The 15,997-nt window shown below is 39.4% G+C and overlaps 1 protein-coding gene across 3 annotated transcripts in view; it reads right to left on the bottom strand.

Annotated features, from left to right (window-relative positions):
* Nucleotides 1-15,997, bottom strand: part of BCAT1 (branched chain amino acid transaminase 1) — a 67,212-nt gene that overhangs the window by 33,987 nt on the left and 17,228 nt on the right. For all 3 annotated transcript variants that reach the window (XM_037389475.1, XM_037389476.1, XM_037389477.1), the window contains exon 2: nucleotides 15,119-15,190. In XM_037389475.1, coding sequence (XP_037245372.1) covers nucleotides 15,119-15,190 — 72 coding nt within the window. The remainder of the gene's footprint in view (nucleotides 1-15,118; nucleotides 15,191-15,997) is intronic.

Here is a 15,997-nt window from a genome sequence, read left to right as displayed (position 1 = left end):
TCTGATGAAACAACAATTACTTTTCTTAACTCTTTATAGTATCTTTTATCCTGCTGACAGTGAGTACTCCAGTGAGAAAAGCACTACTTAATGATGACGTAAACATAAAAATTAATTTCACACGACAAACTATTATTATGTGCTTTGGAGAAAAAGATATCAAAGACCAGTGTGGATCAAAATAAAAACCACAATGGAGTGTTTACAATTATTCACTATGCAAGACTCTTCTCAGAAAAAACACTTCTGCAAGAGCAGGATGTTATTGGGGCTTAAGCAAGGATGTAGGATGCAGTTATATCCTTGGCTTTGTCTGTGGACAGAACCACAGCTTCTAAAGAACTACTGCCAGTAATACTAACAGCTCTCCCTCAAGTCAAAGCTTCTGCCTCATCTCAGGTCATTTTCATTAAGGTAATTATTTTTACAATAAACCAGCCTGGGGACCAGGATTATCATATAGAGCCTCACCCCCCAGAACTCCCATCAGTGTGCTGATTTCTGCTTTTATGCCTCAGTTTGCCACTTCCTCTGTTGTGGTAACACAACTAGTTGAAAGGCTGCGTTATAAAACAGTTTGCTAAGCGCACTGGGGTTAACAAACAGCTTTGACTTTAAGGATAGGGAAGGATTTTAACTTGGCTCTTCTCACAGGCCCACAAGCACATGTAGAAGGAGCAGCAAGCTGCAGTCGTAAGTGAAGAAATGTGCTCACATGGGAGCATTTGGGCTTTCTTTGACCCAGTTTTGCCATCAAATATATTTCTCCAGATTTGGAGACCAGGGGTTCAAGAGAACTTTGCACAGAGTCTATGTCATGTGAGTGATAATTTAAAACTATGCTGTAATACAAGCACACTGTTTTGCTCTAATGATTAATATAAAGATCCAGAGTCACTCCTATGCTGGCTCATTAGAGGTAAGAGGTTGGCCAAGTGCTCATTCCTGCAAGCTCAATAAAACAGGTACTCCTGCGTGACAGGCAGTCACACAGCAGTGCCTATGGCTCAGAGCAGTAGCCCACACCGCTTAGCTCTCAGCTCCAAGGACTGGGGACTTTCTGCAGTCACAAACAGAAATCACTAGACTGGATTTCAGGTTGAGTCACTTGAAGGCAGAAAGCCTAGAGAGCAGGTAGCTATGATTCTTATCCCCCAAAGAAGCAAATCGTTTCTGGACCACAGAGCTTTCTGGAGCTGTGCACTCTGAACAAGGAGCCCACCTGCTGCTTCTCACCTCCTTCAGCACTTTGGGAAACCAGCTTTCATTCAGGCATTTTGCAAGCACCTGACAACATATCAGGGATGACACTTGGCCAGTAACACTTCCTTCAAACAACAGTAGGAACACCTTGTAGAAGACCTCAAATACAGGTGAAACTCCACAGACCAGCAGGGCAACAATCATTAAACCAGCAAAAAGAAATTTTTCCTGATCCTTATAACCCTGTTAAGCTCCCAGGAGATGCATTTAAGATCTTTTTTGGCCATTACTTTCCTAAGACCCTTTCTTAAGGCTCTTCTCCCTTACTCATTCTATTGTATTTTTCTCCCTCTTTTTACCAAGCAGCAAGTACTGCAAGTTAACACTGTGCAAAATTACCTGAATCTTTAAAAAAATTGGAAGACATTGGAATTTTATGGCAAGACACCATCAAACACTGCAATACATTCAATCTTTTTCTGTGGAGGGGGATGAAGGAGGGGGGCACTGGAGAACCCATCCTTGGAGTACTCTCTCCCACTATGTGGTCTGCAGCACAAAGTATTTCCAGGACCCTCAGTTCCTTCTAGGTCCCTGAGTAACAAGACCCCTACACAATATCTCACCTGGCCCACAGACCCTTTTAGCTTAACTTGCCCCATAGTCCTGTCCAAGCATTTTGTGGTGCTGTTCAAGCAAACCCTCAGAAGAACCCACACAAAGATAGCAGAGCAAGGCCAGGTCACTAATACCAGGAGTACTGATTAAGTATCAATGCATATTATTTTAATAACACTCATTAAAAAACTATGGCAGTGCTACCATGGTATCACTTATAAACAGCAATTTATTTATTTCCTTTATCAACATTCCCCCAGCCCTGAAAACAGCATATTAAGGATGCATTAGACATTGGCATTAACACCCATCCCGATCTCCACTGTTTGCGCTGCCAATACAAAGGGCAATTTTCAACTAGGCTTTGTTTTGCTTGCTTTGTCTATCAACATACTCTCAAGCACCCTCTGATGCTGCTGTCTAATAAAACCATTAAACTGGAAGAAAAACTGGTAAATGCAGGAACAAGAAGGATAAGGGAGATAAAGAAAGAAACAGATGTGGCACAGTCTGTTGAGTGCAGCTATTCTGCTCTTGTTGCCTAAAGTAAAATGACGGAGATGTAGTTCCAGACCTGCAAAGTCTCCATATGTGCCTAAGTCATAGCCCAGAGCACTCCAGTAAGAAACAGGAAGAAACAGACTGCCTTGCCTGTGGTAGGCAAAAAGGAATGGTGGGGAAGCCAGCTGCATACTGTTGATTTTCAGGGTTTATATAGCAACACTGCACCTACAAACAGCCACTGTCTCGACCCAATGCACTTTTTTAAACAGCTCCTCATTTGAAAAGTGCCTGCTGATTCTAATGCAACTTCTTCCAGAGTAAACCTTTACCCAGCCCAAGAAGATATATTGTGACCTCCAGAAAGTAAAATTCACCATTTGATCGAAACCGATCTTTTCAATTATTAGCTAGGTCAAATTAAAAGTGACATGCTAGTCAGTGTCTATTTTAACCAAAGCTGTAGCAAGACATTCTGGTGCCCCTAGCCAAGATGTCAGTTTAATGCTTATCCTACCCAGCCTTTGCAATAGCCTTAAGTGGATGTGGAGCTGACAGCAGCCTTTGGCCAGAGCTGTTACTCTGATTACTGCATTCCTACCTTTCTCACTCTAGAGTGCTGTCTTGGGTAGATGCAGATGGCGAGCGCATATTTTGTCGTACTCTTTCCATCAAGTTTTGCCAATGCCTTCCCAAATGATCCTTGGCTGTGGTTTTCACTGTGCTGGAACTACTAGACTACAAGCAGTAGGTTGAGCAGCTGTAACAGGTGTCATTTATTTGATATACCCAAACTTTTCTAAACACTGTGCTGGGCCAAGCATTTCTATCCCTTGACTAAAAACAGAACTGGCAGCCTCAACTTAAAATAGCTTTCAAGTTACCTAACTATAACAGCAAGTTTCAGCGAGATCCTCAAAACATTAACATCCACTCAGTCAGACTGACTGTAATCTATTCTGATGAAATAAGTAACCTCCCCGACTTCCAGTCAAGGTGATTCATTCAAGATCACAAAGCAACTGCAATTATTATTTATTACTTATGCTGAGTTTGTAAGCACATCCTAGGAAAGATCAGGGCCTTCTGATGCAATAACAGACATGGAAGCGTAGGCAAAATTGAGTAACTTGTTTTGCCCTTGCGCTTGTGAAGAACAAAATGAGGTTCAGTAGCAGAGCAAATTTTGAGAAGTAAACAGATTACAAAGATCATCAGGAATTACTGTAAAGGGGAAAGGTAACAATGCATAGCCAGGGGAGCTGGAAAGAACAAAGCTTGGACTAGACAGAATGGCTTTGAGGAGGGCTCCAAGGATGAGGATGTTTTTTTCCCTGCCTTTCAAGTCCTTACGGCTGTGGCACCCTCATAATTGCTTTTGGGCCCTCCCCAGAACACATATCTCTATCCCGGGAAGCCATTCTTTCTGCTGGAGCAGCTACTTTTGCCCCAAAATACCTTCTGCCTGGTCTCCTGAGCCTGAGGCTCCTCCTATGTGACAGACTGAGGAGAAGAGCTTTGCACTGCCAAAGAAAAGCAGTGGTGGGGAACTGGGTTAAGGATACTAACTAGGCTGAAGAAAGTGCTTGTTAATACACCTTTGGAAGCTGAAACCCTCTCTTCTCTTGAACAAGTTTTTTTTGGCCTTGAAGCCAATGAGCAAGCTACCACCTCTCTCCTGTTACTCATTCAAGCTCCCTCGCTTTCCAGATGTTGCTGGTGGCAGAGGATTGCCCCCATTTTCTTGCTGACCTGAGCAGTGATCTTATCTGGCTGGAGAAGCTCATCCATTAGATATTCCAGCCCAGCAGCCTCACACGTGAAGCAGGGTTCAGGCTACTATATGTTGCACATAATTAATTGCTCCTTGTAGAGCTGCTACTACAAGCAGCTCAAAGGGAATTGCAACCTGATCCAGGAAGAGCCTCCACCACATGGGCCTGCTTTCTGCAGGCAGACATCACGAATCGTGCTTAACAACTACTGCTGCACACACACCAAAACAAAGGCTTCTGCCAAACTATTGCCAAACTCAGAGGAATCTGGGATGACATGCCAACTCCTCCATCGATGGCATCAGAGCAGACAGCAGCAGTGCTAGGCTATGCAACTAGAAAGTAGGAAAAGACTATGGAGGCTGTATGTGGTGTTAGAGCAATTGGTGCTTTTCTCCTCCACTGAGACAAAATAAGCAATCATCTGTTCTGCCTGTTCCTAAAACCTGTTTTAGAAGTAGAAATGCTGAATACTGCTCCAGGTAGAAGAAACCAGATGCAACCTCTTCTAGCAGGTGTTATTTTTGCCTAGTTTGTCTGACTTACTACCTCTCAACTCTATCCACTAATCACTAGCAGACACCCCAGCAGCATCTACTTGAATAAAACCTAAGGGATTATGTCCTATAGGCCTTGGATAAACCAAGGTCTGCTGTTCTGATTCTTTTCCCATCCCCACCTTCCTTGGAAAAGACTGCTAGTTTTCTGGGGCAGAGACCATCACTTTCTGTATAGAGCTAAGCCCTGTATGGCTCTGTTCACAGTAATAAAATCTATAGTAGAAACAATAAGAGTTCTATCAACTCCAAAAAGAATAAGACAGTTAAATAAATACTTAGAAATCTACTACTAGCTTGTAAGTATAAAAAGTAATTTTAACGTAAGCTGTCCTATAATCCCTTTAAACATCATTACTATATTAAATTTACAGCAGAGCCTGAGGCTTGACAATGGAAAGCGTGTCAAGATATATAATATTTGAGCCGGAAGAAAGCCATAATTTTCTACTATATAAAGAGAAACAAAATATAACACAGTATCTTCTGCAACCCCAGGGAGAACACCCGGAAATCTTTCAACATAAAGCTTCCCTGAGACTTTATCTGAGAATATGTTAGCACATGTAATTGGACTGCGGCCTGGAATCATTGCATCAGGTTGACTGTACACTGGGTAATAAACCACAGAACAAATGACAAAGCAAAAGGGGAGTCAAGGCTCTGAATCAGTTTTGTGTCAATCATGGAAACAACAGAAAATATGGCTGGAAGGACTTTATCTAGTCCATCCTCTGCAAGGCATCTATCCTAAACTATTCATAACACATATTTATCAAATATTTGTCAAACCAAAGAACGAGCTTCTGCTACACTCTGCAAGCAACAGGAAGAAAAGAAGGGTACAACATACTGTTGGCTTCTTTAACTTTTTCCCTGACATGATGGACGCTCAACTCTGAAGCAGGAATGTTTGATTTGAAGCAGTAAGCAGGGAAGGAAACCTGCTCTGACAAGACAGCAGAGAAGTGCTTGGAATTGGCATAAACTTCTTGCCTTAGAGAAAGAAAAGGGCACCTAGGGCAGCAGCACAGCTGAAAATGCAGTCTGAAGCTCCCAAAATGCACAAGAAGGGAAATAAAGATGTTGGAAAGCTACAGTCTGGCTAGACTGTAGAGAAAGCATTGAAGAAACCAGCCTTGCCCTATAAACACTCAAGCACATGGATAATGCATAATATCATTGCTTTCAGGTGCACTAACTAAATTTTAAGAGTCTTTCTATATGTTGCTGAAATGTTGCCCTGTGCCAACTCCCATTGATTTGATCCAAAGCCCACTGAAGTTAATCAAGACCCCTTCATCCAGCTTGTAGGAATTCGGATTGTAAAGGAGGCAAACCCCACTGAATCTTTATAGCATCACCCATTTCCACTGCTTTAGGAAAATTAAATGGACTAGCAATGGTTTGAGGGTCTAGTTGTTTTTTCGTGTCTGTTCTCCACTGACACAAGTTTCAGAAGATACATATTTTTACAGTTAAGAAAGATGAAGGCATGGGGTTCCTACAAATCATAAGGAAACCTTCTACCTGGTATTAAGGAAACCTTAACAAAAGTATCTATTTGATTTTAATGGAGTCTGTCTCCTCTACCCCCAATAATGGTATTTTCAGGTCTATGAAAAACAGTCTTCTAGTATCTCAACTACCAAAGAATTATGACTATCATCTATCAAATATGAGTACCTCTTTAAAATACAAACCACCAAATGCAGATAAGACTTAAACATAGAACAGAAACTGGACATATTACTGCATTTAGTCCTATAAACTATTTCTGTTTGCTAACAGTTAACTAAGTGGTATGACTAGGGAGTAAGTAAGTATGAGAAGGCTTTAATGCAGTCATCGTACTGGACTGAAAAACACTGCTGTAGCTCACTGTTACAGCTGGTAAAGTTAGCTATACAAAAACCCACTTTGGCCATGCAACTGCACTTCATGTCTGCAATACAGAGATACCTGGGCTTTTGATTCAAAAGAGGCAATTCCATATAGGGAATCACAGACTGCAATTCCATAATAGCCTGATTCCTTGTACAAAAAGTCCTTCCCTAGACTCAAACATTTCCACAAATACAAAACTAGGACCATTCTTCACTAATGGAACACATTAATTAATTACCCTATTGATATTATTCACTATTAGTAGATACTGCTTCTTCTCAAAAGATCCGACAGCTTAGTTAATGCAATTCCTGATGCTGTGCTGCTCCTTGCCTTGCAACCACTGTATTTCTGCATTGTAGCATAAACACAATGTTCCATTTTTAGAAAGAGTTTGCCTGGGAGAAGGTTTGAGCCTAACACAAGATGAGGGCTCACACTGGCCTGTGACACAAAACTGGAATAGAGAGTTCTGTGGCATTTCACTGATACATTTTTGTACAGTAGCACAGCATTTTAATGTTCAAATAACCCTGTATGAAAACAAAACTTACAAATTTGGTCTGCAAAGATTTAAGACACTACTATCTCATGGTTTGGGAAAATCATTTCTATGTCATATGAAGAAAGTGAAACAAAAAATGATATAGTTATATATAAGCTTTTCCTAAAAAAGTAGCCATATTGCAGGATGAAATTAATTACAAGCCTGAATTTCAGGCAAACAAGTTGTAAATACTTCACCTAAGTAGCCTGGCCAGTCACAAACATGTTACGTGGAATAGCTGAGAATAGAATCATAATCTCACATGCCCAAGTCCAGAGCAGTTGCAATTAAATCTTCTTACCCTGATTTTAATAAGCTTGCAGGCATGCAAGAAAGTGGATTCATGGAATGAAGGCATTCAGAATTTATCACTTCACATGGAATTTCAAAAACTTTTAGGAATATAAAATACTTCTGTGGCACAGTCTCTTACACAGAGGTTATGGGAATAATTTCAAACATTCAGTTAACCACACCTGCCTTTTTCTCTTACCCCATCTCTCTCTCACAATGGTAGACAGAAGGTAAACTTACAAATTTTCAGTGTTTGATCTGCTACTGAAACTGCCACACTGTGCCAATTCATTCCATTCAGTACTTTCTTAGAAACAGGGACTAAATAAGAGATTAAGATAAAACTCTTCCAGCTCTCTAGGGAGAAGGTTAGGGTATAGAGATAATTTCAAAAGCAACAAGAAATGCCAACAAAATCCTATGGGGGGGGGGGGGGGGGGGGGGGAAGACTACATTCTCTTCCTAAGCTGTAGTTCCTATTCATGTGTATTCAGCGAAGAAACATTTAATATCACACCTGGGGACTTGATATCACAATGACATATACAATTTAAGAATTCTTGGAAATAGGTGTGGACACCATGGATTTTATAAGTTTCGGAGCCAGATAGTTTCATTTGGGAATAACTGGCTGGTGTTAAAGCCCATTTTAAATGCAGCTCTTCACCTTGGAAAAAATCAGTCCAGAAAATGATACAATCCAAATGGAACGGAATTTCAAAATTCTAGTGAAACTTCTGTGCTTTTACAGATACCAACCATATCTTAAGCTCCTAGTTAAAAAGAAGATAAGGCATCACTTTCTTTGTGCTATAAATCAACTCAGCCAAACCATCCTGACTGTTTTTCTAGCATCTTCCTTTTATCTTGGCCAAAAGCTCCTGTTATCTGCTGAAGCCAATTAGTTTTATTTGCAAATCCTATGGCATCAGATAATGGGACAATCAGTTTCTCTACTACAGCTTAGAAAGCCTATTGCAACTATCAGAAGGACGTCATCCACCTGAAGAAAACCACAAAACTACTTGCCACCAAGGTAAAACAGAAGAGCACTGCCACAGATCTCAAATGCCTCATTATAGGTGGGTTCCTGATGGCATGGGAAACCTGCTTGCAGGCTGTTGGGAAATCATCCCTTAGCGTGTCATGGAAGAATCATGGCAAAATATTTTCACAGCACTAAGAACTTGTTGCTCAGTAGCATTTCTTGGCTACTACAATCCTGAAGCAGTGACACTGCTGCTGCTGCACTGTAGTAACAAGCTTGATTTAGAAACACTGATGTGCCAAATAGAGCCATCAGCAATACCAAGCTTAACTAGTGCAACCTCCACCTGTGCATGCAACTTGCATGGTTTCCTTCAGGAAGGGCACTTTCTCCTGGCAACCAAAACCCACTGAAACATTGATTAACACATATTAGGCTTTGTTTCCTCTCTCGTTTGTCAAAACAGGACAGGCAGCTCTAAGTGCACTGTGTGTTGATCTTTACTGTGACCTAGACCCATACTTTCCTGATAACTGGAATGAAAGCAGTAGATATGTCTGTCAGTCTTGCCCAGCTATTATTGGTAGTATTCAAAAGCGTTTGTGTAATGCCTGTGTAGATGCAGAATGCTACAGAAACCACCCCCCACTCAATCTTCTTTGTGCTGTAGCTGGTTTCCCTCTTGGTAGGTTGAAGATCAGGGAATGGATTTGATTGTAAATGACCTGAGGTAATTCTGCAGCATATACACAGCCTGCTAGGAGGCATAATCAAGTGATAAGAATGCACTGTGATCTAATATTATTATTACTTGCCAATCTTTTTTGATTCAACACATGACAAAAAGTAAATCATTTTATTGCCATTGATGAAAAGCTTGAGTGAATAGATTCAGCTGAAATTAAGATAAAATCAGAATGACCTTTTCTAACGCAAAGGCCAGTCCAAAAATGCTAAATATTGTTACAACAACAACAGAATCCTGATCTAACAGTGGTTACAGCTATGTACTTTCATGGAAATGATACGGAGATGACATACTGATGGTAACTGACACAGTTTTAGCTTAGGAGGTTCATACAGGACATCGGAAAAAAACGTTTTCTTAAAGAGAGCAGCGCAGCACTGCATTCAACAGACGAAGCCATGGCTGACCTGGTCTGGCGCTCGATGTAAGTCCCACTTTCAGTGGAAGGAGGGACTAGATGGCCTATGGTTCTAAGACACAACATTTTGGAGATGCTTTGACAGGTAAATAATTTATTTACGTTAGTAAAAAATGACAGATTGAGAACATGCTGGAGAGGAAGAGATGTGAAAATATATACACTGTGTAAACTGTTTTATATTTGTTAGCTATGTATATAATGTGGTAACTATAACGCATATAAAGCATTTCAGCATTTTGCTGACCCATATGCTCTGAGCATGTCAGAAACTTTACCTACTGTTCATACAAAATGAAAACACAAGAGAAGTGCCATGTACTTCCCTAAACTCTTCAAGGAGTGGAACTTTCACCCTCTCAATGTGATACAGTCAATTAATTCAGCTTTTAAAAATATGTTTCAAAAAATTAGACTATTCTGTACTTTATATGTTTTTAATCTTTGCATTGGAGGGGAAGGAGGAAAATTTGAAGAAATAATTCTCTTCTTCAAAAAACAAGGGTTGGAGAACTGCTCATTCTTTATCTCTGTCAGCAACCTTTTCACATATAAAATATTTAGTTTTCTAAAGTAAAGCTTAAAACTGTCTACTATCTCAAAATGGATTGGTCCCTCTGCCAGTTCCCACAGTAAGGAATCTTACCTCCCACTATATTTGGCACAGATTATTGATGCACTTGACTTTCATTAGTATAAACATGGTAATGAATCACAGTAATGTAGTTTCATTAATGTAAACATAGAAAAAATCAATAATTAGTCAAGTTTTTCTTTCAAAGACTGTTTTGAAAATAGGCATAACATTCCCAACAGAAAAAAGGAATATTTCCAACTCTTTCTAATGTACACTACATAACAAAAAATGCTGCATACTTCAGTAACATCTAACCTACACCTTAACTGCATAGATTACTCCTGTAATACTACCTTATTTATAATTTTAGCATTTCCAGGGTAAAATATAGACCTGTTGTTTATCTTAAATGCTATTTCATTATTTGTCAAGAACATGGAACAAAGCAGAGAATCAGAGTCAGCACAGTGTGTTTTACACAGAGGCAACCAAACTCCCTGTCATTTCATGCAAAGGCTACACGTTTTAAAATATGCAACCAAAGGTCCTATTGCAAGGAATAACTGCATTTGTGTGAAGAGACCTCCAAGAACAACATCAATGTCTGTAAAACTTTCACTAGCAATCTCTCAATTTGAACCACAAATGCCTGCATCGGAAATAATTTTTCAGTTTCTTCATACTTCTTCTAGAGGTAAAATACACTACTGCTTTAGATTCTGTAGAAAAACCGTCAAAGGTTTTGATTGTTTATCTGTAGGTTATACCTATAGTGTGGAAATAATCTTTCTGGTCTGATTTGTACAATACCTAGCACAATGTCAGCTACTTCACAGCTTGGGCTCTGCAATGTTATAACTATGCAAGAAACAAACAAAACATACATAATTACAGAAAAATCACTATATCCAGCATATCACACAGCTAGATGTGAGCTAGCTTCAAACTGGAAGCCATGTAAACATATTAGCACAGCACTGTATCCAGTCTAGCAAGTCCAAGATCTCAACAGGGATTATTGGTTCAAGCACAGAACCACTCTAACCTGCCTATGTAGCTTCCAGTCTGCCATGGGCTCACATCCCACTGGCCTGGAGCCTGGAAAGGCTGAGCTGTCTGCAGAAGATTGTACGGGAACACTCACAGTTATTTAGAGTATCATGAGGAGCCATTCAGATACAGAAGCTCCGCCTGAACATTTTGCATTTCATTACCAAAAGTCTTCGTATTACCAAATTAATCCACATTCACTTGTAAACTACAGATACTTCATTTGGCATAGCAGACTAGCCAGCATTCCGTAAAAGTTCTGCACCATTTTGGTATACTAAAAAGGCCACTAAAAATAATAATAATAAAAAGGCCATTAGATATTTTTTTAAAAAAAAAAAGAAAAAACTTAACTTTGCACCATTAGGATACCCAACTAATTCTACACAGCTGCAGATCGTTAAAACACAGAGAAATATAATAGGAGAAGGTAATAATTTCTTAAAAGTCTTCCATGTATCAGTTTCTCAAAGAGAAAATGTATTACATGACAAAAGGTTACAGAAAAACTAAAATTATCTTTCTGGATATAGTTTGATAACATGAAGGAATGAAAAAGCAATCATGGATGCCTTTAGTTTCTTAAGACCAAGCATTATGAATTCAAAGTCAGAGCTTACACACACTTTAAAAAAAAACCACAAAGCAGAGTTACATATGGAAATAGACCACCACATCACCCAAACAACATCTATTCTGTCTTGTGGCAGTACAATAAGCAGAACGAATGCATTAACAAAATTACCAGATTTTTAACCTTAAACATTAAGTGCCTTAGACGTAACTGTGTGCTATTTCATAGCATTATTGAATGCAAAAAAAAATATATATAAGAGCAAAACCATACATGTGCATTTCTTCATTCAACGTTCCAAGATACATTCAGTGGTACAGAGGATAACTGTACTTTCTGTTACTGGTTTCATACTCCCCTCCTAGAGATCCAGTGTTGACAATAGGCAAAAACTGCAGTATCTCTTAGGTTACTGTCATGAACCACAGCTAGTTATTTAAATAAATAAATACACAAATACGTGCATACAATAGTTGGGGGAGGAAGGAAGATTTCACTCTAGTGGACGGAGCTGGGTAGATAAATCCTAGAGATCTGACATTTTCTACAATACAGGAAACTCTAGCATAATCGCTATTTCCTTGGATGTTTCTTATCTGTTCCAAGATCACCGGTCATGTGTCAACTCTACATGCAATACATTGTCTTGTAAATCACAGACCTGTCAAGATGAGATTTTTAACTGCAGAAGTGTGTCACAATAAGGTAGTTTGGTAGCAGTTAAAACACAAAATGCCAATTCTGACCTATTGACTTAAGAGAAACCCATGAGAATTAAAACAGAGAGCAGCTAGCAGAGGGGCTCACTGCTTGCTAGAAGCTGTAGGCAGCATTCCTTCCCTCCCTCCCTGTGTATAGGGACTCTCCAACTCTATCTTTCCAAGTCAGGCAGAAATTGCAGTGAAATTCAAAGAAGCTTATCACACCTAAAAAGCACAGCACTACATTCTAAAAAGAAATGTCTTCAGAGGGGTAATCTGGCATTCAGATGTTAGGCATCATCCACTTTAAACAATATGTTTTATGTAAGCATAAAACAAAACCATACCCTGTTTTCTACATTCCCACAATCTTGGATTACTTGGGTTACTGGCACAAAATTGCAGCTTTCTTCAGCACAGGCAGCCCCATGGGTCAACTTGATTCCTTTGAAATGTTACTAGCTATACTTTCTGAAATTGTAACCGTAACTGTCTTCCACAGAAATGTTTGTGAAGTTCCCTAGAATGAATCCAGGCTGTTTTATTTGTCATTGTCTGGTGGGTTTTTTCCTTCATTTATAAAGTTTTTCTTTTTAATTTGACAATGAAGTTAAAGAGATGGCAAATAATTATTATAATGTAGGACACTGCAATCATTACCTGTATTCCCATCACAACTTTCATATATCCACGCCCCCCCCCAGCCCCCCCAGTACAGTATTTTCTAAAAAGTTGTACCCCTTGCTGGTGACAGCAGCTAATCTTCAGAAACAAAGCCATAAGGCAGGAATGGACTTACGTATTAGATTTCAGCCTGAACCAGCTGTTTTTCTTAGTATTATTCCCTTTATGACCATCTGTCCCACCTGCTAAGATATTTTTCCCCTCACACAGACTCTCCGCTACAATTATTTGCCATTCTGGCTGACACACAAGTATCGATGGAAAGGAAACTGGATTAAATCCAACTTTGTACAGCCCAGTATTTGGAGATTTGGTAAGGCACCTGCTTGACTGCCAGTATAATTAAATCTGCCCTAAGTCTGCTTTACTTTATGGCCAGTTCACACAAACCCAAACACTATGAGAGTTTGTTCCCACTCTGTCTTCCTTCTCAACTACGTCAGTAAGTGGCAGGAAACAGTACAGTGCAATTGCACAAGAGTCTCTTCTCCGCAAAGCCATTTTTGGTTTTAAATACACTGGCATGCTCTACTGAATGAATCTACTGAGATCTATCTTGTCTATTCATTAAAGGTGAATTCACAAAACTCTGCACTCCATATTTGTGAATATCGGGCTTTCAAAACTGACTGCGTGCATGTTTTTGACAACACTTTCCAAATCAGACCTTCTGCCTAAAAAGGTCATCCTAAATCTTCCTTCTTTGGCAGAATTGCCAGAGAGACACGATGCAAAGAAATGAGGAAGAGAAGAACTAGGAAGGGCTGAGAATGGAGAAAAAGGGATTAAATGGCATGTGGCTACACGGTGAAATTCTGGATTCTCAAGAATTATCTGCTGTTTTCAATGAGACCAACACCAGAATAAATTTTATCCAGGAGTCCAACACATTTTTTGCAGCATTTATTTTCCATATGTGGTTAAAGCCTGGCAACTAAACTGGAAATAACTACTTAAGCATAATTCAGAAGACTGCACAGCAGTGGCACTGCCCAAAAAATCAGGAAGAACATGACAGTTACAAAGTGTATCATCATAATTTCACCTCTGACTATTGCTGACAATAGTCAGGAGTAACAGGAAGGGAACTGCTGAAAAAGCACAAGTGAGGTCACCTTTTTCTGGTTACCGTTTTTAAACATCTGCAAAATATAAATGAGGCTTTTAAAGATTATGAAGCAGTGAAAGAGAGGGGGAGAAATAATTACAGATGTGTGACATAAGGAATAAAGGCAAAAGAAGTATGAAAGAGAGGCAGGAAAAAAGGGAATGAGGAGAGAAGGTAGAATTCAAAGGAGCACATGCTGATGGGCTTTAAATTTCCAACAGAAAACTAGTAATTGACATCTGTGTCCATACAGTGTTTAAAATAAGCTCTTAGTTACTAGCACTGCATTCAGGAAGGAAGCAAAGAGTGCTATCTTAACTGAGCTCAGTTCTAAGCGTAAGATTAAAATAAAAAAGAGGGATTCAGATTCTTGTCAACTCCTGTCTGCTGCTCAGCACTCCTTACTATAACAGCCCTGTTTGCTTGCGGAGTGCCAATAATGTGCCAGAGCTGTGGTGTGCTTTGGAGTTCTGAGACCCTTAGCTCTGCAACTTTGAGACCAGATGGAAAAACCCACCTTTGAGCACCATTCATAATGCCAAAGTTTAACAAATAATAGACTGTTACACAGACTTTGTTTGGAAAAAAATGGGGGTAATCAATCTTTATTTCTATTGCTTTTGAAGCAGGTAAGAGTTAAAAACATCATCACCTATGCCATTTTAATTTTTGCTACTAACTTTTTAGCTAGTACCCAAAACCATAATAAAGTTCTTGTCATGTTCTTAATTTCTACCTTGAAAACATTTTCAGCAAATGCAACTTACAGAATCATGATGTTCAAGCATGTCAGTAGCTATAATCACCTGCACAACAAGCACTAGTGTGTTACAGATGCTGTCTGGCACCATCTACTGAAATGCTTCAGACATTTTTAAACAAATGTACCTTGAAAGACTCAGTCATATACTTTGCTGTTTCTTCTGAGCATCCTCCAGCCGTGCATTCATTCTGACAGCCCTAGAAAAAATAAAACCAGAGGAAATCAAACTCAGTGCACATTGCAGAAAAGTCGGTACACATTCAGTTAATTATTTTTAGGAACAGATTGTACTTTGTCATCAGTAAATATATTAGAAAGAATTTTTTAGTGGTTTCTTAGCACAACTTTCTACCTTCTAGGCTTTTAGTTTTACTTCAGTCACAATATTTTGCACAACAGTATTTCCGGGCTATATAGGAAAGATGATGTCTTAGATTAGATTATCGCTCAGAAGTGTGGAAGGATATGGACAACATCACAAGTCTTTAATTCAAAGCTGACTAAATAAATAGTGTTTTTACACAATTCCATCAGATCCCAGTTTCTCTACTAAAACATCTACCCAACAGATTTGCTTTTGCCTTTTCTGGCTAGAAAGAATGGAAGAAAAAGGGAAAGGATTTTTTTTGTTAAATCCTTCATTAAATGAAAACAATGATATGAAAACAATGTCCACCTATATAAATATATAACCAGAATATTTTGAATTATCTACTATGTTGAACTCAAGCGTTCTACCACTGACCATGCTAGACAGGAACTGAAACAAAAGGAGTGATAGTTCTAGGCATCCTTCTCTTCAGCAAGAGGGATAACACAGACAGGTGCAAGCCATCTACCTAAAAGCAAGAACCGCGGTTTCCACAGCATCAGGCTAGCATCTTTGTGGACCCTCCTCCACTAGTTAGACCTCCTTGCCAGTGGCCAGTAAATGCATATAACACCCAACAGCATCGACAGCATCGAGCAAAGGAGACAAATACAGCCCTGACAGCATTTCTTGT

Source organism: Falco rusticolus, chromosome 5 (genome assembly GCF_015220075.1).
Source record: "Falco rusticolus isolate bFalRus1 chromosome 5, bFalRus1.pri, whole genome shotgun sequence".
In the NCBI taxonomy this organism is placed as follows: Eukaryota; Metazoa; Chordata; class Aves; order Falconiformes; family Falconidae; genus Falco; species Falco rusticolus.
Note: the sequence above shows the minus strand (reverse complement) of the source record. Positions and strands in the feature narration are given on the sequence as shown.